The sequence below is a fragment of the Colossoma macropomum genome, unplaced genomic scaffold (assembly GCF_904425465.1).
Source record: "Colossoma macropomum unplaced genomic scaffold, Colossoma_macropomum, whole genome shotgun sequence".
Lineage (NCBI taxonomy): Eukaryota > Metazoa > Chordata > Actinopteri > Characiformes > Serrasalmidae > Colossoma > Colossoma macropomum.
In genome coordinates, this window is record NW_023494796.1 from 9702559 (window position 1) to 9725031 (window position 22473).

Below are 22473 nucleotides of genomic sequence, written 5' to 3' on the forward strand. Positions count from 1 at the left end.
GTCATTACAAACTCTGGTGCCACAGCCTCGTGCCACTCATGGCTGTTTTTCAAATTGCTTTGAGATCTGTACTGAGGATCTGCTGTATGTGAGTGAGAGGTTTTGTCCACTTTCTCAGCATTTTTAATGTGGATATTCTCTGTAGTCACTGTACTGGAGTTCCTTTTGTTTTTGGTGTTTTCCGTTTCTGTGTCGTCCTCATTGGCATACATGTTTTCATATGAATGTTGTCTTGTCTGCAGTAATTTCTGAATTTGCATAAATATCCTCCCTCATATCCATTCTGCTCTGACTGACCTTAATAACTCTGATGACTCTAAAAGTGACTCTGTATGTGCTGCCTGTCAGCTTAATGCTGCTTCTGGCAGCAAGTCACAGCAGAGTATCTGTGCTCAACTGTGATATTAATAGCCTGGTCTACATTAGAGAGATTGCGGTAGATAGCGATGCTGGCTACATACATGAGACTGTGATGACGTTTGAGATGTGTGAGTCACATGGTACATGTGTAGAAGCTTCTTGAAGCAGAAGTTTTTTTCTTTAGTTTGTCGACCTTAATTCACCCTCTTGGTAATGATCACACTTATGAGGAAATTCTTATGCAGACTTCCAGAGTTGGGTTTTCAGGCCTGTGCATGTTGGAATCAGTTCAGAGACAAACAACATTTGCTTTTTCATTTGGTTTTCTTAGTAAGTTACGAGGACAACTGATGAGTGCTGGATCAGCTGTTAAGCTGATCACTGGTGCCCTCTAGTGGGTCATTATGATGTGACACCAAACATAAACTGATATGCTGAATGAAGGTTCCTGAGACCATATGTGTTGTACTCTGGTCCTGGTGGGCTGCAGCACTGCAGAATATAACATTCTACCTCATTAAATACCTGATTTAACTACTCAGTGAATTAGCAAGACCTTTTTAAGTTGACTTCTGCCTTAGAAGAGGAAATATCTTCAGAGCCACGGCCTGAGACTGACACATCTGACTTAGAAGGTTATGAGATTTTGAGCAACTACGTACTCATGTTCATACTCATGAATTGTGTTATTAGGGGTCCAAGCACACCTACAGCATACAACCCTATTGTGATTGTGAGGATTTTTCTTATATTTTAAAACACCATAATGAATACATATCTTACATCGTTCGAGTCATAGTGTAGTGACCTGCTACAGGCTGGCACTGGCCTATAGCAGAAAGGTCTGACCACAGAACTGCAGATTTACACCCGCAGTTTCACTCCAGCGGTTTCAGGCCAAGGGATCACATGCGCAGTAGGACAGCGCGATAGGCAGTGTAAATAAAGTCCTTATAGGAAAGTCGAGCCTTACAAGCGTCCCATTCATATTTCAGCCAGTGGTTGGTCTCCTCATTTTAACGTCTCTGATGTAAACAGCGACTATGTGTGCTGGCTGTATGTATCGCCATGCAAATTACCATTCAGGAAGGGATGTTACCAATATACAAATCAACCATTGGTAACCAGTTAAACCATAAGCCAAAACACACTACAAAACCATCAGAAACCAAAAGAAACACCAAATAGTTTTTTTTTCAGCAGGGATACATTCAAAAACTAAAGTTTGTTTTAGCCTAAAGCTTAATATTATACTCAGTTAAGCCTGCTTAAGGTAAAGTTTTAATCCTGCACATGAAATGTAAGTGTACACATAACCCACCCATATTAAGGGTAAGTTAATGAGCTGTATGTCTACATATCCCAGTAGTTTACCCAGAGCTACATCAGCTGTAGTTAGTGTAATATTTACCCTGTGAATCTCTATATGCATTCAAACCAAAGTTTGTTTTAGCCTAAAGCTTAAAATATAACGTTAGCCCAATACAAATTCATCAGAAATTTATTGGAAACCCACATAAAACGACTAAAATGTTGATTCGCCTAAAACTCGCTAAGAAAAACCAAAACGAGTGTCAGCGTATGCGCTGAATGCCACTGTCTTGAACCTGCTGGCATGAAACTGTGGCTCTGCAGCTCTGCAGACAGATGTTATTGTCCTCTAGAAGAAGTGACCATATATGCATGTTCATCAGTAAAACGTATGTGGTATGTGTTTACTGTGTCATTCTGTTTTGGGGTGTGGGTGTAATTGTGTGGTTTGGGGTGGGGGGGGGTTACCATCAGGGTGAAGTGTACGGTTAATGGTGATCTTTTTTTAGTGAAGGGAAATTACAATGCAACACACAGAAGTCAGTACTGTTCATTCAGTTCGTGTATGTTTATTTATATCTGTAACCTTCATTAAAACTGCATACAATTGAAAACAATATATAGTAACAAATAAAGGCTTTTTAACAATATATTTAACAAATACATTTGGCCATTTTCATACATTGCAAAAATACATTTGATAAACACATTTGGAATATATATTATTCCATATGCGATTAAACTCACATTGATCACAAAATGAGGCACAGATCCAAACAGGGTTTGTGTGATTTTGTTTAATGGTTGTTTTTGTTAAAAAAAAACGTCTGCTACCAATTATTCTAAAAATGTGTTTAGTTTTATTCATCTGAATGACTCCATTCCATAATCATTCAGGAAGATGGTGATAATTGCACAACTGATGCAGTGAAACACCACCAACATAAAATATTCATGAGTTTTCAAAACATAAAAACATCACAACAAATGTTGCTACCAACACATATTCATGATTGATTGCTATTTCAGCTCCATTAAATGTATTAGACAATTATAGTTTTTACACAGTTACATGTTTAACATTCCAAATGAAATTTATGCAAATATGATTAAAAGGTCAAACGTACAAAAACAGATGTATGAGACAGATATTTAAAAGGCTACAGATTATAAAACAATCCTGCACTGCCTTCATTCAGCCTTCAAACCTTCTGATCACACATCTGATGTCTGATCACATGTCTGACTACAGTCAGAAAACCTACATTAAACAGAAAATTACACAGAAGCCTCAACAACTAAATATAATGTTAAAATATTCAGTATTAAATGTGTCCACTCTTGATTTTATTTCAGCTTCCATTCTTTTCATAAAGCTTTCTTTCAGTTTTTCAAAGAAATCTGCAGGGATATTTTTCACACCTCCACAGTTCAGTTTAGAAGTAATCCTGAACACATTCAGTGATGTTAAGCTGATGGAAATTCTGGCACAAACATCCATTTATTTGCTCTAAGCACTGACACAGAGTGTCTATGGGACTGTAGTCATTTGGAGAGAGAGTTGGTAAATCTGGGTGTCGTCAGTGTAACTATGATAATCATCAGCTCTGTCTCTTCAAATAAATGTGAACCCTTTTTTCTCTTACTGACAGACACTATTACACAGTTCTGTGGTGTCTGTATCAGTGAGTACAGTTTAAAATGATCTTTATTAACAGTAGACATGTTTATAGTAAAATAACTCAGTGTGATTTGGTCTATATAGTTTTGATACATTGTGCTTAATGATTTAAGTGTGAGCAGATGATGAAGTTATGAAAGAGTTGACTGTACATTTCTAGAAAACTGATTTAAAAAATATTAGAAACATGAATTCAGTCCACCATCATGCCTACCCTGCGTAACAGCATCCAAAACACAATATATGCTGTTTTTGCTGGTAACCAGTAATGGTGGTCTATGCTGTTTTTCTAGCAGGTAATCCACCTTCATTTAGAGGATAATGGTTTTAGTATGACCCAACTTAAAATGTCAGAAATATTAAAGCCTGATATTCCTGATATTCACTGACTTTCGTTTTAAAACAATCTCAGTTAAAAATTCTTTTCTCACAAATCCCAACAAACCAGTCATTACAGGGAAAATCAGCCCAGTTATTTGCAGTTACAACACAGTCCTCATTTGCTGCACCGTTGGGTTCCCCATTTCTCCAGAACCTGAAAGAGAGAATCAGAGAATCCACTGTGTTTATCAGAGCAGTGAGGAGTGACAGTCATTAACTGCACCATGTCCAGAATTCAGAGTTCAGTTCAGTCATCTGTTACCCAGTGGTCACTGTTGAGCCGTCCACCCATTTCCAGACCCCCTCTGTCTCACTGTCAGTCAGGCCAATCCAAGCTCTCTGTCCTCGTCTCAGTATATCTGTAAAGTTCTGTTAACAACCGGATGAACATTTTCAGTAACTGAGAGGAAAAGTAACTTACTGCACTCGCATTTGTGCTTATGTCATCTGACGTAAATGACCATCCTTTCTCCCTCTCTCTCTCTCTCTCTCTCTCTCACTCACCTGTTCTTCTTTGCTATTTATGATCAGCAGGTCTGCTCCTCTCTCTCTGCAGTCCTTTCTGCTCTCACTCCAGCTCTTCTGTCCAGTAGAGATGAAGTACATACTGGTCTCAAAAAACATCCAACCCTGCTGCACTGCCTTCTCTATGAATTGAAAACACACAAAACAGAGTCCTTGGTAATTGCTCCTCACATTAAAAAGGGATTACTGTACTTTTAACTTATTTTGCATCTTGGGATACACTGATATCAGAATTGAGGGATGACGACTGTCTGATAATGTTTATGTGTGTCTGCTGATGTTGATACTGATACCAATAAATAAATATCTATAAAATGTAGAAATTGGGATTAAACCTGCTTGTATTAGTAATATAACATTAATTTGGATAAACAGAACATTTTATTTTAAGACGTTATCTGTCAGTACCGACATGATTCTGATTTCATATCAGTACTGACATATTCCTAACTGCATCATAACGTTTCCTTTTTGTATTAAGAACTGCGTGAAATGTAATATGATATTCTTGCATATGGAAATGTAACTGTTTCCATATTAGATGCTTTTGCTCATTGATGTTTTCAGATTATGTCAAACATTTACTGACATTCACAGGATTAGCAGTCAGAATGTGTGAAATAATGTGTGAATATCACACATAAACACAGCTTAACACACTTAATGAATATATATTACAGTCACAGTTAAATACCTTTAAAAATTCCAGTCACTGTGTAATTATCAAACCTTAACACACCTAAACCACATCAGCTGGACTGAAACAATTATACAGTGCTATAACCCTCCACTACTGAGAGTGAAGAACGTAACTCCATGAAATCTCCATGTAAAGCACTATTTAAAAGCCAATTTAATTCATGTAATTTCTAATAAAGTACAAAATATTAATGTTTCATCGTTAGAAAAAAGCAGGAAACATAATTAACACTAAAAATTCCAACACTATATAATCTGTCAGTATTTAATGGTAATATAGCACTGGGAGGTAAGAAAGTTTACCACAGTGTTTAAAAATGATGCAGGTATTCCAAAATGATGATGGACTTTCAGAATTATGATGGTGTGAACTGTTACTATCTGTCACTCCAACAGTCTCTTGACTTTGCTCTCTCAGACATGAGTTTTTATTGTCTGCACTTGTGTCAGCAGAGCACCAGTTAGTCTGCCATAACAACCCCAGTGACTGGGCAGAAATAGTGCAAAACTCTCTGATAATTTCCGCTACTGGTATCAGCCCATTACAGTGTGTTTAGGGATTTTGACCTCCTGTAGCTTTGTGGACTGGTGTATCATCTGAAGTGCCTGCGGTGGATGAGTGGATGCGGCGCAGTGAGGGCGTCTGGGAGGAGACGCATCAGAGGATTGAAGCTGTGCTTTGATGGAACAAACAGCAAGTGTTACAGCCCTTCCTATTAACCTGGAGACCAGGTTTGACTGTTGACTCGGGACTTTAGGGAAGGCTTGCTGAGGGAAGTAAAAAATCCTTAATACTCATTGACTTTCTCTACTTATAAACTAGACCAAACTAACTGGACGATGGCTTCGTCCACTGACGTGGCCCCTCCTCTGGAGAAGATTGACGGACGCCCGGCTACGCTGTAGTGTGTTGGTGCTTTAGTTTGCCGGATCTAAACCTGTTCTGAGGTGAGCAGAGCTGTTATAATGCTAGCTAAGCTAATGCTAATCAGGTCTTCTCTCCTGTTCATCAGCACAATTTAACATTTAGCAATTCCTTGATTGATAGTTTAACATTTATTTATTGGCAGTTTGGAAATGATGCACTCTGTTCATGTTTTTTTGTGACTGTAATAAACTTTTTGATTTTTTTTTTACATTTTGAAATAACAGGAGGAGGATGAGATGGTGCAAAAGTGATGTAAATGCTTGTGTCCCTTACAACAATTTCAAACATGGTAATAATATGTATTGCTTGCTTAACGTTTCTATGTAACTTAGTTACCTTCTTTTAGAAAAACTGTCTTAAACCTTAGAGATGATCTGCTCACCCAAATTACAGAACTTCTGAAGACACTCTCTCTGATTCTGAAGCTGATGCATCACAGTGGTGTAATTAGTCTTCCGTTGATTTCTTTCATTTGTTACATCCAAACATCTGGTCTGTAACTGGTCTCTCTCTGCAGTGAACATGACCTAAAGCACTGTGATGGCAGCCAGCAGGATAACACATAGCAGCCCCAGACACACTGCAGTCAGTCTGTAGCATCCTGAAAACAGTAACAGTGAGTGGAAACAATGTACACATTTACACATTTATTGTCATGTCAATTTGTACTTATAAATATGAATTAACAATGATATGCAATGATAATATATATATATATATATATATATATATATATATATATATATATATATATATATATATACACTCTGTAAGTGTTCGGGACCAGAGGAGACCAATTGCTGTAGTTTGGACGGGGGCAACAAAAGGCTGTTAAATTTGTGTTATGCTAAAAAAAAACAAACAAAAAAAAACACCTGCTGGTTAATTGGCAACAGGTCAGTAACATGATTGGTTATAAAAAAGCATCCCAGAGAGGCTCAGTCTTCAGAAGTCAAGATGAGGAGGGGCTCACCACTCTGTGAAAGACTGCACGATCAAATAGTGCAACTACTTTTTTGGAACGTGTCGTTGGCAATTTTAAAATGGGCATATAATTTTCAAAAAACAATGAAATTTCTCAGTTTCATTGTTTGATATGTTGTCTTTGAAGTATTTTCCTTTAAAAATATGGTTTGCATGATTTGCATATCATTGAATTCTATTTTTATTTACATTCTGCACAGCGTCCCAAATTTTTGGAAATGGGGTTGTATATTAGTGAGTAAAGGAATCTTTCTATTTAGTTATTAATTCCATTTTTTTATGTTTGTTTAATTTTAATATGTTTTAATGGTGGCCATATTTTTACTGCTTTGTATTTGGTTACATCCCTGACTTTGGAGCTTTGTATTTTAGACCAAAAAAAAGAAGAACCAAGCCTCAAAATCTTCAGTTCCTGTGCTGTTAAATGCTGGATGTAGTAAGAAGTTCCACTGCAGTGCTGAGCACTTAAGTAGGTGTTCAACCTGCTTCCTTTGTATTTCCACTCAAGTTGTTTTGGGGAAGGTACTTTTACTTGTGTAATTATTTTACACAAGTATCAATACTTTTACTTGAGTATTGATTTAGGCTCCTCTACCCACCTCTGAGCCTAATCATGAACAGCATCAGTGTTTGTTTTGATGCTGCTCAGATAGCAGTATTTGTTAGCTAACATCTCTGAAGACCCAGTTTTCATGCCCAGTTCATTTTCTAAAGATGCATCACAGTTTGTTTTTTGTGATATTGTATCTCTTTCATTTGGTTCGGATGGTGGACTGTAAGGGCTAAAGTGGACCAGATTACACACGTGTGTGTTTGTTTATTGATCAGAAGTTTTGCAGGAAACAGAAAAACAGAAAATAGATATCATCTTTGTGAATACCACTTTAAAAAGAACTGATCAGATGACTGACGCTTAGCCAAAAATTTGCTCCACGGTCCATGTACCAAAATCTAACACATATCATTAATTTATTGCTTCTCTCTCATTGTTTACAGCAGCTCGCAGTGCAGGAACGATATGAGTGTTTGTAAAGAGTGAAATGTTAAAGCAGCAGGTTGTGCAGACAGTGCAGCAAAAACATCCTCTGCTGTTGAATTCCTTTGTGAATTAGCGCGGTTCAACTGTTTGGTGCTGCCTGAATTTAGGTGGAGCTGCATATCAAAACCGAACTAAAGGAAAAGTTGGACAGGTCTGCACCACCGAAAGCAGGTCTGAAAGCGCCTCCCAGCTGAAATAGAGATTCTGATGGGCTCTGCTCAGTTTTACCCTGCCTGTCCGTGCTGGCCAACGATTCATGCAGTTTAGGGAAAGCCGAGGTTTTTATATGTGCTTCCCAATTTTAAAAAGTAGTGGGTCATCACCACAGCACTTTCAAAGATGGTGGGTCAAATGTCCACTCGCCACCGTGGTGAACCACCATGAACCAAAGCAAACATAAACTAACGTAACAAAATAGTTCCTAACATGGCTGATGTGTCGCTTCCTTGCTGAACAAATCAGTCATTTTATAAACCCAGCAGCTTCTTCTTCAAGTGCTTTTCTTTTTTTTATCCTTTTATCCTCTTCTTCTCCATTTCTTGGTGAGATTCGATGAGCACAAACTTGCTACCTTTACTGCATGCAAGCAAGCGGGTAATGAGTGCTTTTTTATATGCTACGTCACGGCAGAAAGAGACAGTGTGTGTTCACAAGCTGCACTGTGTAGTTTAGTTCATCATATGCTGTAACGTCATCCAGCCAGGCCGTCCAGGTCAGCTGACAGGCCAGGCCACCAGGTAATCTCCCGTTTCTCCTGACAGCCAGTCCGGACCTGACTTTACAAAATTACATAATTTTTGATCAGTCAGACCAATTTTGACCAAATACCTGGTTCTGTGGCATTTTTCCTCTATAATACATAAAATAACATTTAATACCTCAATCATGGTAACAACTTTGTTTTGCTCACTGAAAATGCAATGACTCCCTTTAATAAGGACCTAAATGACTTTTATAGTGATACTTGATTTATAGTGATATTTGATTTATAGTGATACTCAACTGAAGCCTTCTTGCATAAGCCACCTCTGATAGAGTGAACTGACTTGTGTCTGTTTCAGAGCTTCAAAATCATATCTACTTTATTGTGCAAAGTTCCCAAGCTGTATACTGGACGTTCCCTGCGTAAAACGGTACAATCCAAGATAAAATCTGCTATTTACAATGTCATGAGATGTTAATCAATCTCACACACTTTTCAGCTCACTCAATGATAGGAGAAAAAAACCTTTTGTTTATTGATTTAAGCTAGTTAATGTTATTTATACAGTGGGGCAAAAAAGTATTTAGTCAGCCACTGATTGTGCAAGTTCTCCTACTTAGAAAGATGAGAGAGGTCTGTAATTTTCATCATAGGTACACTTCAACTATGAGAGACAAAATGAGAAAAAAAAAATCCAGGAAATCACTTTGTAGGATTTTTAAAGAATTTATTTGTAAATTATGGTGGAAAATAAGTATTTGGTCAATAACAAAAGTTCAACTCAATACTTTGTAACATAACCTTTGTTGGCAATGACAGAGGTCAAACGTTTCCTGTAAGTCTTCACTGGGTTTGCACACACTGTAGCTGGTATTTTGGCCCATTCCTCCATGCAGATCTCCTCTAGAGCAGTGATGTTTTGGGGCTGTCGCTGGGCAACACGGACTTTCAACTCCCTCCACAAATTTTCTATGGGGTTGAGGTCTGGAGACTGGCTAGGCCACTCCAGGACCTTGAAATGCTTTTTACGGAGCCACTCCTTTGTTGCCCAAGCGGTGTGTTTGGGATCATTGTCATGCCGGAAGACCCAGCCACGTTCCATCTTCAGTGCTCTCACTGATGGAAAGAGGTTTTGGCTTAAAATCTCACGCTCTCTGCAGGTCATTCATCAGGTCCCTCCATGTAGTTCTGGGATTTTTGCTCACCGTTCTCATGATCATTTTGACCCCACGGGATGAGATCTTGCGTGGGGCCCCAGATTGAGGGAGATTATCAATGGTCTTGTATGTCTTCCATTTTCTAATTGCTCCCACAGTTGATTTATTCACACCAACCTGCTTGCCTATTGTAGATTAACTCTTCCCAGCCTGGTGCAGGTCTACAATTTTCTTCCTGGTGTCCTTCAACAGCTCTTTGGTCTTGGTCATGGTTGAGTTTGGAGTCTGATTGTTTGAGGCTGTGGACAGGTGTCTTTTATACAGATAACGAGGTCAAACAGGTGCCATTAATACAGGTAACGAGTGGAGGACAGAAGAGCTTCTTAAAGAAGAAGTTACAGGTCTGTGAGAGCCAGAAATCTTGCTTGTTTGTGGGTGATCAAATACTTATTTTCCACCATAATTTACAAATAAATTCTTTAAAAATCCTACAAAGTGATTTACTGGATTTTTTTTTCTCATTTTGTCTCTCATAGTTGAAGTGTACCTATGATGAAAATTACAGACCTCTCTCGTCTTTCTAAGTAGGAGAACTTGCACAATCAGTGGCTGACTAAATACTTTTTTGCCCCACTGTATTTATATATATATATATATATAAAAGAAGCTAAAATGGTCCATAAATGTAGAACTAAAGATTATAAAAATGTACTGCAATCTTTTAATTCTACCACAAGGGGGCAGCAAACTTCCTATGAGGTTACTGAAGTGTAAACAAAGTCATGCAGAGCGGTTTGATGTGAAACTGGTTCACTGTAGAGAAACTAACCAAGTCTGATTTTCTTTTTATTGTGGTGGTGCAAAGAACCAGAAGAGCAATGTCGACAAAGCTTTTACTGAACTGGGACAATCTGCTTTTAGCTGCAGTTCACCAGCGAGCTGGACTCATCACAGTAAACAAACTCTAAAGCTTTGCTCACTGCTTATTTATTTTATCTCTATTTGATCAATTTTTTATTAAATTATTATGTTGGTGCACTTTTAATAGTTTATTATGACTCGACTGATTTTTACTAGTAAATTTACTATTATGATTATCACTTTATTAATTTAAAGCCTTTGGAATTTTTTTCTCTAAACAAAAACATACTGCAGTTTTTCTTGCATTAGTAATGTTAACTAATGACTCACGTTACCAGGTTGAGACTTCTGATAACATAACCTACTGAATTAAATGTTTTAAGAATATGTTTACCAAAAATGACTGAATAACAGGGTTGAGGTGAGTAATTTATATTTGACACAGAGATCATATTCCCTGTTAAGTTTACATTAATGCAGTAAGAAGCCATTTTAAATTTCATTTCATTTAAAAAGTAACTGAAGGTTAAAACATGGGTAACAGTGTTGCAAGTAACAGGTAACAGCCTAAAATAAGTTAGTAATCAGGACTGGTTAGCTGGACAGGGTGGACATGTTGCATGCTAACTACTAATAACTATATAGTTTGCACAGTGTCCAAAAACCTTTGGCTACAGAATGTATCCTGACTGTAGTGTATGATCATGATGTAAAAGCAGTGTCCAAAAACTTTTGGCTATCCTAGGAGTGCATCCTGAGGCATTAGGCTCCGACAGTGTATACACAGTGTGAAAAAGTTTCAGTCCCCTGAGCTCTTGTCTATGGAAAACGAGCATATTTGGACCAACAGTGTGAAAAAAGCACAGGAACAATTTTCAGTTTCCACATGTAATGGGGTTCCACATAAAATGCGGGACAAAGTTAAAATGATTTTAACAAAGTTAAAATAATTCTATTAACATTATTATTATGAATATATTTCATAGAGTAGTTTAGTGCTCAACATCACCATAGTAAAGGTGGATAGAGACATTTTAGGTGCTTCTGTGATCAATTAAAAGCTAATTTTAATATTTTTATATTAAGAAAGTACAGATTCCTTCACTTTACAAAAACAGCAATAAAAACAAAAACAAGAACAGTCACTTTATTGCTTTTAAAAAGGTAATGGGACAGAAACTGAAAGTGGAAAGTGTCTTAATCCAAGTGAATATACTGCACCTGAGTTCTCAGATTCCTTGGTGCTTCTGGTCGTGTGAGTCTTCAGGTTCTTCTCAGTTACGGAAATGTATTCGCATGAAACGTCACCATCATCTGACGTAGGCTTACTGTCTGCAATAATCCCTGAATTTACATATATGTTCCTCATCTCCATCCTGCTCTCTGTCTGTGACTGACTAGTGACGCTCGCAGATGCGATTCACAAAGACTTGGCAGAGACACTCCCTCAGAGGGAGACGGCAGTCCTTGGTCCAAAAGGTGTGAGGGGGGGAGCTGGGATACCAGAGGTTTTGAGTGAGTGAATGGGACTAACCGGAGGAAATGCCTGAGTGCCCTGAACTGCTTTTTGTGCACACAGATGGTAATCAACATGTTTTCTATGCTGGGGAAGCAGGCTGAGGGCAGCAGACGCCAACAGACTCAACAAACTGATCCGCAAGGCGGTGATGTGTGGGTGTGGAGCTGGACTCACTGATGGCAGTGTCGGAGAGGAGGATGCTGTCTAAGCTGCAGGCCATTATGGACAATGGCTCCCACCCACTCTACGACACAGTGATGAGTCATAGGAGCACATTCAGTGCAAGACTCATTCTACCGAAATGCACCACAGAGTGCCACAGGAAGTCATTCTTACCTGTGGCCATCAAACTCTATAACTCCTCCTTCAATGTGTGACACTATGGTTCATCTGTGCAATATTCAATACCAAATTGTACTGTTCATATGTGTAATAATAATAATAATAATAATAATAATAATGTAAGTAATTTTCTTAGTTATGTGTACAATAACTCAGAGGTGCAATAATTTGAACTGCTTTATACAGTATGTTTCATATTTATTTATTATCACAGCCACTGTCATTTTACTGCATTTGTAAGAATTTAAAGGTGTACATATTGCAAATTTCTCTCGTTTTAAATTATTTGTTTTAAATTATTAGAGTGTTTATTCTTTTACATTAATGGTTGCAACTGTAACAACTGCAATTTCCCCCTGGGATCAATAAAGTATTCTGATTCTGATTCTGATATGTACATTTTTTAATGAGCCACGATGTGTCTAATATGAAAAACAAAGGTTTTGTGAGACGACTAACAACAAGATGGAGTTGCGACAAGGTTCATTTATGGAACCGCGTCAGCGTCTTATAAAACATGTTTTCTTACATTGCCAAACAGAGTCGGTATGACCAACACAAGATTAAATACTGTGGAAAAGTATGTAATAATCATCTGATACTTACCTGTATGATCTTCTTTTAAATAGCAAAATAACTGAAGACAATGTGCCATGTGTGGTTTCTCAGACATTTGCTTAGCATAAATAGTTCAATGGTGTTTACATTATTCAGTGACAATCTAAACCCACTCATGAATCTCCAAGAGTTAACTGAGCTGGACAAAGGGGGCTTCTTCATGCCTAATCAGCTTTACTGATTTAGGTTTATTGTTTAACTAAAGAAAAATTAGCAGAACAAAGTGAGGCAAAGTAGCACACATTCAAATAACTGGTAATCCAGGAAAAATCCAAACTGTACTCTGTCCATTTATTTACTGTCTTTGGACAATAAAAGGCATATTCATGTTATGCAACAGCTTGTAGCAGAAAAGTGAAGGAAAGCTGGACTTTGTTTGCCTTCCAGACATTTAATGTAGTTATGATAGAACTTAAGTTTGGGGGAGGAACATGGCTGAAACCCCTCCTTCTGATCTAAGGCCCTATACATTCACATCCTCACCTTTGTTCCAGTGAAGAAGTGATTGCAATCCCCACCAGCACCCCATCTCCTTCCTGTTCCTCAGTCCTGCATCAGTCCTACTACAGCTATGAGGGCGGGGGGTCTGGCCTTCTAGCTACAGGCAGAAGCTGCCAAGAACTCCAGCCCAAGTTCTCAGAATTCTCCCCCCTCTGTTATTACAGTTAGAAGACTGCTTATATCATACACATAAACTGTTGGTAATTTAAATGTACAGCAAAAGCTTAATAATTACTTAAATCTAAAGTCTAACAGCGAGTATTTTCAAAGTAGCCTGTTAGCTAGCTATGACCTATGTGCCACACAACACAGGCTTGATTCCAACTTACTGGTGCTCTGCAGACACACAATAACAACTCATGTCTGAGAGAGCAAAATCGAGTGACTGTTGTTGGAGTAACAGAAAGCTGATATTGACAGTGTTCTTTGGTGTGTGATGAAAAGATTATTTTGGGGTTTTCAACAGTACTTTACATGGAAATTTCATGGATGTTCTTCACCCTCAGTAGTGGAGGGTTATAGCACTGTACAATTGTTTCATTTAGTCCAGCTGATAATTACATAATGAGTGGAATCAGTTTTGAAAGCATTTAACTGGGATTGTAATATATATTCATTTAGTGTGTTAAACTCTATTTACTTGAGATTATCACACTTTATTTCACACATTCTGAAGTGCTACTCCTGTTAATCTCAGTATTTTTTTAACACAGTGGACTCTCTGATCCTCTCTTTCAGGTTATGAGGACATGTGGAACCCAGCAGTTATGCTGAAGATGAGGACAGTGTCGTAACTGGCCATGGGTCTGATCCTGTAAATAACTGGGCTGATTATGCCTGTAAGGTTTAGTTAATTGGGATTTATGAGATTAGTTTTTAACTGACAGTGTATTAAAATGAATAGCAGGAATTTCAGCAGTTTGTTTGGATCTGTAAGAGAATATTTTGCTGAATGGTCACCAGCATGTGAGTGAATAACATTTACAAATGACCAAGATGGCAGTGCAATGACAAACACTAAATGGTGCTATTTCTGTTTTATTACATTAAGTTTCATGTTCTTTCCAACGCAAGTACATGGAAACCACCAGAGCTTTTGTTTACCACCACCAGACCCTGCTACAGATAAGGAAACAGACAGAAACCAACCTTGAAGATGACCTGCTGCAGAAGCTACGTAAGCTCAGTTTGCTAAGAGAATAAAGCTCATGGGGGTCTGCTCGCACCCGGCAGTCCTTGCATTTCCTGATGAGGGAGGCTGGGGGAGGGTCCACCGAAAGTGCTGCATGAGGAGGCAGAAGCATGGGAAGGGGTCCATGCTAGGCTAAAAGCTAACCTTAGCCAGCCTGCTCTAGCGTCCATCTTGCTCGCTAATGTTTGCTCACTGGACATTAAACTGGACTACCCAGCAAGAGTTCAGTTTTTCGTTTTTGGTTTATACTGAAACGTGGCAACAGCATTGCCGATGGTGCCATTCAGGCTGGCTTTGTTTCATGCCGACAGAAGTGCAGCTCAGATGGGAAAAACCAACCACCCACCATCTTTACTACCTTCTACAGAGGTACTATAGAGAGCATCCTGAGTAGCTGTATTACTGCCTGGTTTGGGAATTGCACCGCCTCCGACCGCAAGACCCTCCAGCGAATAATGAGGACAGCTGAAAAGAAAGGACTGGAAAATCCCAGCAAGCATCTTGTCTTAATTTGTCTGTGGGCTGAAAAGCCGAGTGGTTTTTGCGTTGTGTATAAATAATAATAAAAAGCTCTCCGTCTTCACACCTGCCCCCGGCGTCCTTCCTCCACCCATCATCAAGTTGTTACAGGCACTAATTACATAACCCAGGAAAGAGACTGTCTGTAAATGGAATTCACACTTCTCTCCTTTTACAAGCAGTTGATTCTCTAATAACCTTTGAAGTACTTGCAGAACGTGAGTGTCTAAATCAGGGGAAAATGCCAGGATGTCATCTATATAAGCTATAACAAACTTACCTATCATGTCACGTAGAATGTCATTTATAAAGGATTGTAAGACAGAGGGGGCATTACAGAGCCCAGGTGGCATGATGAGGTACTCATGGTGACCTCTAGAGGTCACAAAGGCGGTCTTCCATTCATCTCCTTCTCTGATTCTGATCAAATTGTAGGTACTACATAGGTCTAGCTTGGTAAAGTAATGGGCTCCTCTGAGCTGCTGAAGGGTGACAGGAATAAGCGAATAAGGGCTCTGTAATCTATACCATTCCACCATCTTTCTTCTTAACGAGGAAAAAAACAGAGGCTGAAGGAGATGTGTAGGGTCAGATAAAGCCTTAAGCTAATGCTTCATTAACGTGTTCTTCCATGGGTTTCTCTTCTTCCAGAGTAAGGGGGTACACTCAGGATTTCGGAAGAGTAGCGCCCCCTAAATAAGGTCTATAGCACAGTCATAAGTGTGGTGTGGTGGCAATCTAGTAGCGTTGACCTTGCTAAATACCTCTGACAGATCTGAGTAAATGTCTTGAATCTGAATAGCATTAACAGTATCAAGACTTTCTATAGAAGTGGAGTCAATTGTAATGGCAGACAAAGCTAGACAGATATTTGTACAGTAGTCGGACCAGACAGTGATTTCTTTATCAGACCAAGAGATTTGTGGATTATGTTTGTCTAACTAGGGAAGACCTAGAACGGTACAAAAGTCAACTGGTTCTCCATCCAGTGCCAACACTCGCGTGGGGCTTGTAGAGGTTCCACAGGAATCTGCAGCTGGGATGCCACCTTGGCGTGGATGAAATTTCCCCTGGTTCGGTCAAGGGTGGCAAGACAAGAGAAGAGTTCTGGCAGTGTCACTTTGCATATCACTTTAACAATTGACCAGTGTATACCTTTTATGTGTAGTAGGTTTAGAGCACTGATAAATATGTATCCTGAAGGTGTTTTCTTTTCATACAATTTTGCTTGTGTCTTTTAGCGCGTGTTGTTTTTAGGTAACATAAGTTAAAACTGTCTATTACAAAACATACATCAATGTCCTAGTTGTTCTGTCCTTGGTCTTGAAAGTTTAAAGGAATAACCTAAACCTATTATATGTTAGAATTAAACATTTTTGTCTTCTTTCTTTTCCCTCATTTTAAGATCTAACTAAAACAAAGGGAGGTGTGATTCTTGGGAGGTGCTCATAGATCAGGCCCCACCAATCAGAGTTCAAAACAATGAATAGCTAATTAGCCATTAGGTGAGAAAAATCCATCAGCGCTCTGCCTCCACCTCCAAAGGGCCTACAGCTAAACAAACCAGAGTGCATACGATTTTCAGTAGAAATTTTCAGATCTGGAGCCTTTGTGTCTCTTTGTCACTTTTGTCAGTTTGTGTACACTGTTAGTTTAAACCACCCTTAGAGAAGGAAAGGGAAGGCTAAGTGAAAGACGTCAAAGACTGCAAATATCGACTCCAAAGAGAAGTAGTTAGTAAAGGTAGTGCAACCAGCCTCGAAACCCTGACTACAACCTGAGCCAGCTAAGCAAGGAGTCCGAGCAGTTCTGTGGATACAAAGAGGATCGCACCCAGAGCAAGGCCTCAATCTGCAAGCAAATTGACCATCAAAAGACTTTCCAAGCTTCATCCTCGAACAGCCTTGAGGTGTCTGTGCCTAGTAGCTGACTACCCACTGTCTAAGGTCACGTTTGCCCATACGGCTAATGCGACAGAGCCTCCACCACCAGCAAAGCGAGCGCCCGGCACATAAGCCCACAGCCGGTCCTCAGACGACCCCTCCTGGAGGATTTCAAGTCTGCTTCTCGACTCCAAAGTAAGCCGGTTCACCTCATATGCACTCAGGGCTTCGATGCTAACTTATTTATTAAGAAAATCTTCCATAGATATATCTACCCATATAGCCATACACGTCCATACTTAGGTTAATTCTTTTGAAGTTTTGAAGTGCCTTCCCAGGCGGTGCCCCAAACTACACTGTCTCATACTATTTAGCTGTGAATCACGGTACTTGGAGAATTACTGAATAACACAGAGCACTGTAACAAAAAATCCACCACATTTCTTTGAATCTGCCTTGACAGATCTTGAATCTGGCAAGACAGATCTTTAACACCGGTGATAAGCTGAGCCAGTTGAGATTGTTGCTCACCCTGTTGTGATTTTAACTCACCGATTGACTGAGTAAATCCAGTGAGGAATTGGTGATGTTGTCGCAGGAGCTGGCCCTGAGTGTTAACAGCCTGTTGGACAACCTTTGGGTCTGTCATCTGCATGATGGAAAAGTATTCTGTAAGGCTCGGACAGAATTCCGACACTTCAAATCAAATCAAATCATGTTTATTATACAGGTGAGTGAAAACCTTAGGTACGTAGCCCCCTTGTAGTACTTAAATACAAAAATATTAGATATACACCAGTACTGCACTGTTCCCAAAGTACAGTAATCAAGTTCTGAAATAAAACTATGATATGTACAGTTGTACACATTTCCGTATGTGCAATTAGTGAGTTTGAGGTAGATAAATAAATGAGATGCAGGGCACACAGGGGATAGATTATAGATATAGAAATCTTCCAGATTATATAACCCCATTTCCAAGAAAGTTGGGATGCCGTGCAAAATATAAATAAAAATAAAATGCAATGATGTGCAAATATTTTTCGAACCCTATATGTGGTTGAAAATAGTACAAAGACAACTAGAAACTTTTTAAAGAAATTTGATTGTTTTTTGAAATATATATGCCTATTTTGAATTTGATGCCAACAACATGTTCCAAAAAAGTTGGGGGCAACAAAATGCTGGTAAAGATGTGTAATGCTAAAAAAAAAACACCTGGTGGTTGATTGAAAACAGGTCAATAACATGATTGGGTATAAAAAGCATCCCAGAGAGTCTTTCAGAAATAAAGATAGGGAGGAGTTCTCCACTCTTACACTTACTTGTACACTGTTCCAGTAGATAAGAGGTCCAGTAGATAAACACATACCTCCTTGCTGCTTACTTGTACACAGTTCCAGTAGATAAGCGGTTGTTTTCTGTGTCTTTGAACAACATGCTCCACATTTTCTACAAACTGTGCAAAGCGCATGGCTTTAATTCCTACCTACTTTAATTCCTAATTCCATCTTGCTTTGAACCGGTGTTGGTAGGCTACTGATGATATTTTTCCTTAAAGGGGCTTGGGGGCAAGAATCAGCTTCAGAATCCTGCCCCGTGTGCTGCAGCCATTTTCTTTTCATCTGAAAATCATAAGCTTGTCCATTATCTTTGTCCTTGAGTTGCTGTTCTATTATGACATCCGGATTCACTCTTGTGGGATGTCTTCACCTTAGCTCCGCCCACATGGTGTTGCGATGTATGTTGAAGGGATTTCCATCTCCTTTCTGAGTTCTCACATGCATAGTCATTCCTGCACCAATCAACACTTCTTCCATTGTACTTTTGCCCAGTAGCCTGCCCAGCAAGGCCTTTATATCCCCTACTGCCAATATCACTGCTATGATTTCATCCTCAAATGCAGTAATCCATGGCCCAGCCCCATCATGTATTAGAAGCAATCATTGTATTAAACCATCTAAATCCATACACCACATGGTACAGAGTTCATTTGATTGTCTTTGACAAACAAAGTAGCTTGATATGCTGCCTTCTTTCCACTTCTGAAGGTCATGCAGGAAGGGTGGAGAGTAATCTACCCTCCTCTCCTCTCGCTTCCTTTTCTTCCAAATACATCTGCCTCAAAAGCTCCTCTCCACTGCTGGAAATTTCTTGTGCCATTTTCTCCATTTCCCTTAGTACTCTTTCCTTCTGTATTGCATTCTTTTGGGATGTTTATTCACGCTCTTCCCCTGCACACACTGCTCACCCTCTGTTTCTGTTCATCTTAACAGCTCCTGTATCTCCTCACTAAATCCTGACTTGTGCTTGCTGGGGCATACATCCTCCTCCCCCAAGTGCTTCCTGCTTTTCATGGTCTCCAGGTCAGCCATTGGATACAGCAGGGATTCTGACTGTCTCTCCTTTGTCATTTCATGATCTCTCATTATAATTACTTTTGTAACAGGCATCTGAGTATATGGGAGAAGGGCTAGAGCCACTTGATCAGTGTTTTCCTCTTTCTCTCTAAACACTTTTATCACTAGCACTTATCTGCCCTGGGTTTTCCCTTTTCACCAACTTTGTGTTTTTTAATTAGCACCTCCATCTCTTTGCACTAGTCCACATCAAATGACCACTCAACAGGCCTATTGGTCTATTATGCCACATTTCAGAACATTTTTGAATAAGTTCTATTAATAAAGGATGTTTCTCTATCATAAATTCTACAGGAGTTTTACTTGCCATCATTGTGTTTTCTCCTCTTTTTTCCCCCACTTTTAATTTTTTATTTCTTTTTCCTTTTATTTACTTATTTATTTTCCCTGAGACACCGTGTTAATATGCCTTAGTGTGGCACCCATTTAAGAACTGAGAGTTCACCCTATACAACCTCACTTTGTTTGTCTGAGCAAATAATTCCAGAGCTTATTTTCCAGTTATTATCCGGTAGCTTTGACGCATTTATCCCTGGTCTCAACACACAAGTATTCTTTCAGGAAGAGAGCCACACTTCCCTTTTCCAGTTGTTCAGGTATGCAGGGCTCATGCACTTTTACAATACTCTTTTTATCTCTAATATGCGCCAGACTAATGCGCAATACAAAAGTGTGACGGATGCACACACCAGTGAGGCAAATATTACTGCACTTCACCTTGTCTGATTTTTTTATCTGCACCTCAGTAAACCCTCATTTATCTGTAATTTTAGACACATTTATAAAACACACAATTCACAACATCAACACATCAACACACTGCGCGCTTGTATACCATGCTATTTCATCTCATAGGTGCTACTCAGTAACTATATTTTAACAGACGTTCCAGACGTTCACAAGTACTAGTCTGTTATAAGTGAAAATATAATAATAGCTTTACAACTATATTCTGAACTTCCAGGACTTAAAACTGCCTGCAATTCCTCCCATCCACACTCATTAGGCCACAAAAACCTGGCTACAACAACCACAGCAACTCTTATAGCTACAGCACTTGTTGTCTTAAATACTGCAGTATCTGCAACTCTACCATAAGCCAAATCTATGAGTTACCTGTTCAGATCAGTATGTATTTTTCACAACAGCTACACTATATTGCCAAAAGTATTTGCTCGTCTGCCTCCACACGCATATGAAATTGAGTGTTATCCCATTCTTAATCCATAGGGTTTAAAATGATCTCGGCCCACACTTTGCAGCTATAACAGCTTCAACTCTTCTGGCAAGGCTTTCCACAAGGTTTAGGAGTGTGGAGGGCTGTAGCGATTGACTCTGCAGAAAGTTGGTGACCTCTGCGCGCTATGCGCCTCAGCATCCTCTGACCCCGCTCTGTCATTTTACGTGACGAGTTGCTGTCATTCCCAATCGCTTCCACTTTGTTATAATACCACTGACAGTTGACTGTGGAATATTTAGTAGCGAGGAAATTTCACGACTGGTCTTGTTGCACAGGTGACATCCTATCACGGTACCACGCTGGAATTCACTGAGCTCCTGAGAGCAACACATTCTTTCACAAATGTTTGTAGAAGCAGTCTGCATGCCTAGGTGCTTGGTTTTAGATACCTGTGGCCAGGGAAGTGATTGGAACACCTGAATTCAATGATTTGGATGGGTGAGTGAATACTTTTAGGAAATATAGTGTATTTATTATCCACCCAGCTAGGACCTTTTCACATTCATACACACATTTCACATTCATACACACATTCACACATTACATACAGCAAGGAAACTTTTCACTTGGTACTTTTTAGGAAAGCCAATAAATTAATAAGATACCAGCAGCCAGAGAAACATGACTAGGCTCACTCTCACAGGGACAAAAACATAAGCAAAGTGCTTACCTTTTGTCTGGTGGCCACCTCTTTTATCTGTTCTGGGAGTGAGTCCAGCTGGCCCGGGATGCTGTCTTGAAGGTCAAATCACCTTTGCCTGGCTTTTCGTATCCTGCCAACTACACCAAAGTTCAGTGTGGTAGCAGAGTACTTAAACTTAAGTCAAATAAAACAGAGAAGTTTTCTTTACTGTTTAAATCCCTTTATTTGCCTAAAGAGATGAGGAACTCCGTTCATCTTCCTGTCCATTCCCAAACTCCCTGCCCCCTCCTGAAATGCATTCTTCTATAGCCTTTTAACCATTCAGAATTACCCAGTCACTTCTGACATCAACACCTTGCACATGGGCATCACTACCCTTCCTGAAAAAGCATCTGGACTCTTCTACAGGATAAGCCACAGGGCGTTCTGTCAGCACACATGATACTATGTATGCATTCCAGGAGGTCTTCAGGAAGACCACCGGTGCTCTACCCACTACGTAAACATTCATAGGTCACCAAGGTCACATGCAGTGGAGCACACAACATCAGCCTCTAATGATACCACTGGATACATACACCACACGCTGTAGTCAGGTTGGTGTAACTCTGACCATATCCCAAATATGCTCAAAGGGGGATAAATCAGGTGAATGCGCTTGCCAGGGAAGAAGCAGCCCATGGTGGTTATCCGGGAACTGCAGGATGTTTGCGTGACAACACAATAAAATGCCGTTGGTGATATTATTGGAACAATTGCAGTCACAAATGCCTGTGGTCAAAGGTAGCCAAAGCAATGGTGTGTAAGAAGGGCCCTGCTTCTGCTAACAGCAACAAACAGTATGAACAGACACCAGTGTTCCAGAAGGATAATCCAGCTTCTGCTTGTCTTTGGCAAACAAGGTAAGCTTGATATGCTGTCCTCTTTCCACGTCTGAAGGTCATGCAGTGGGTGGAGAGTAATCTGC

The 22473-nt window shown here is 39.5% G+C and overlaps 1 protein-coding gene across 5 annotated transcripts; it reads right to left on the reverse strand.

Moving 5' to 3' along the window:
• Positions 1–2220: 2220 nt before the first annotated feature.
• On the reverse strand, positions 2221–21643 carry LOC118817084 (C-type lectin domain family 4 member M-like). 5 transcript variants are annotated; one of them, XM_036583775.1, is made up of 5 exons: positions 21534–21643; positions 6268–6486; positions 4238–4380; positions 3996–4102; positions 2221–3887 (listed from the first exon to the last, which is right to left on the reverse strand). In XM_036583775.1, exons 2-5 carry the CDS (start codon positions 6407–6409, stop codon positions 3761–3763), a joined length of 519 nt encoding a protein of 172 aa, XP_036439668.1. In that variant the 5' UTR covers positions 6410–6486; positions 21534–21643; the 3' UTR covers positions 2221–3760. The 5 variants fall into 5 exon arrangements, with proteins under 5 accessions (XP_036439668.1, XP_036439667.1, XP_036439666.1 ...); XM_036583774.1 differs by lacking the exon at positions 21534–21643 and adding an exon at positions 17756–17832; XM_036583773.1 differs by lacking the exon at positions 21534–21643 and adding an exon at positions 11851–11959.
• Between the last annotated feature and the right edge of the window lie 830 nt (positions 21644–22473).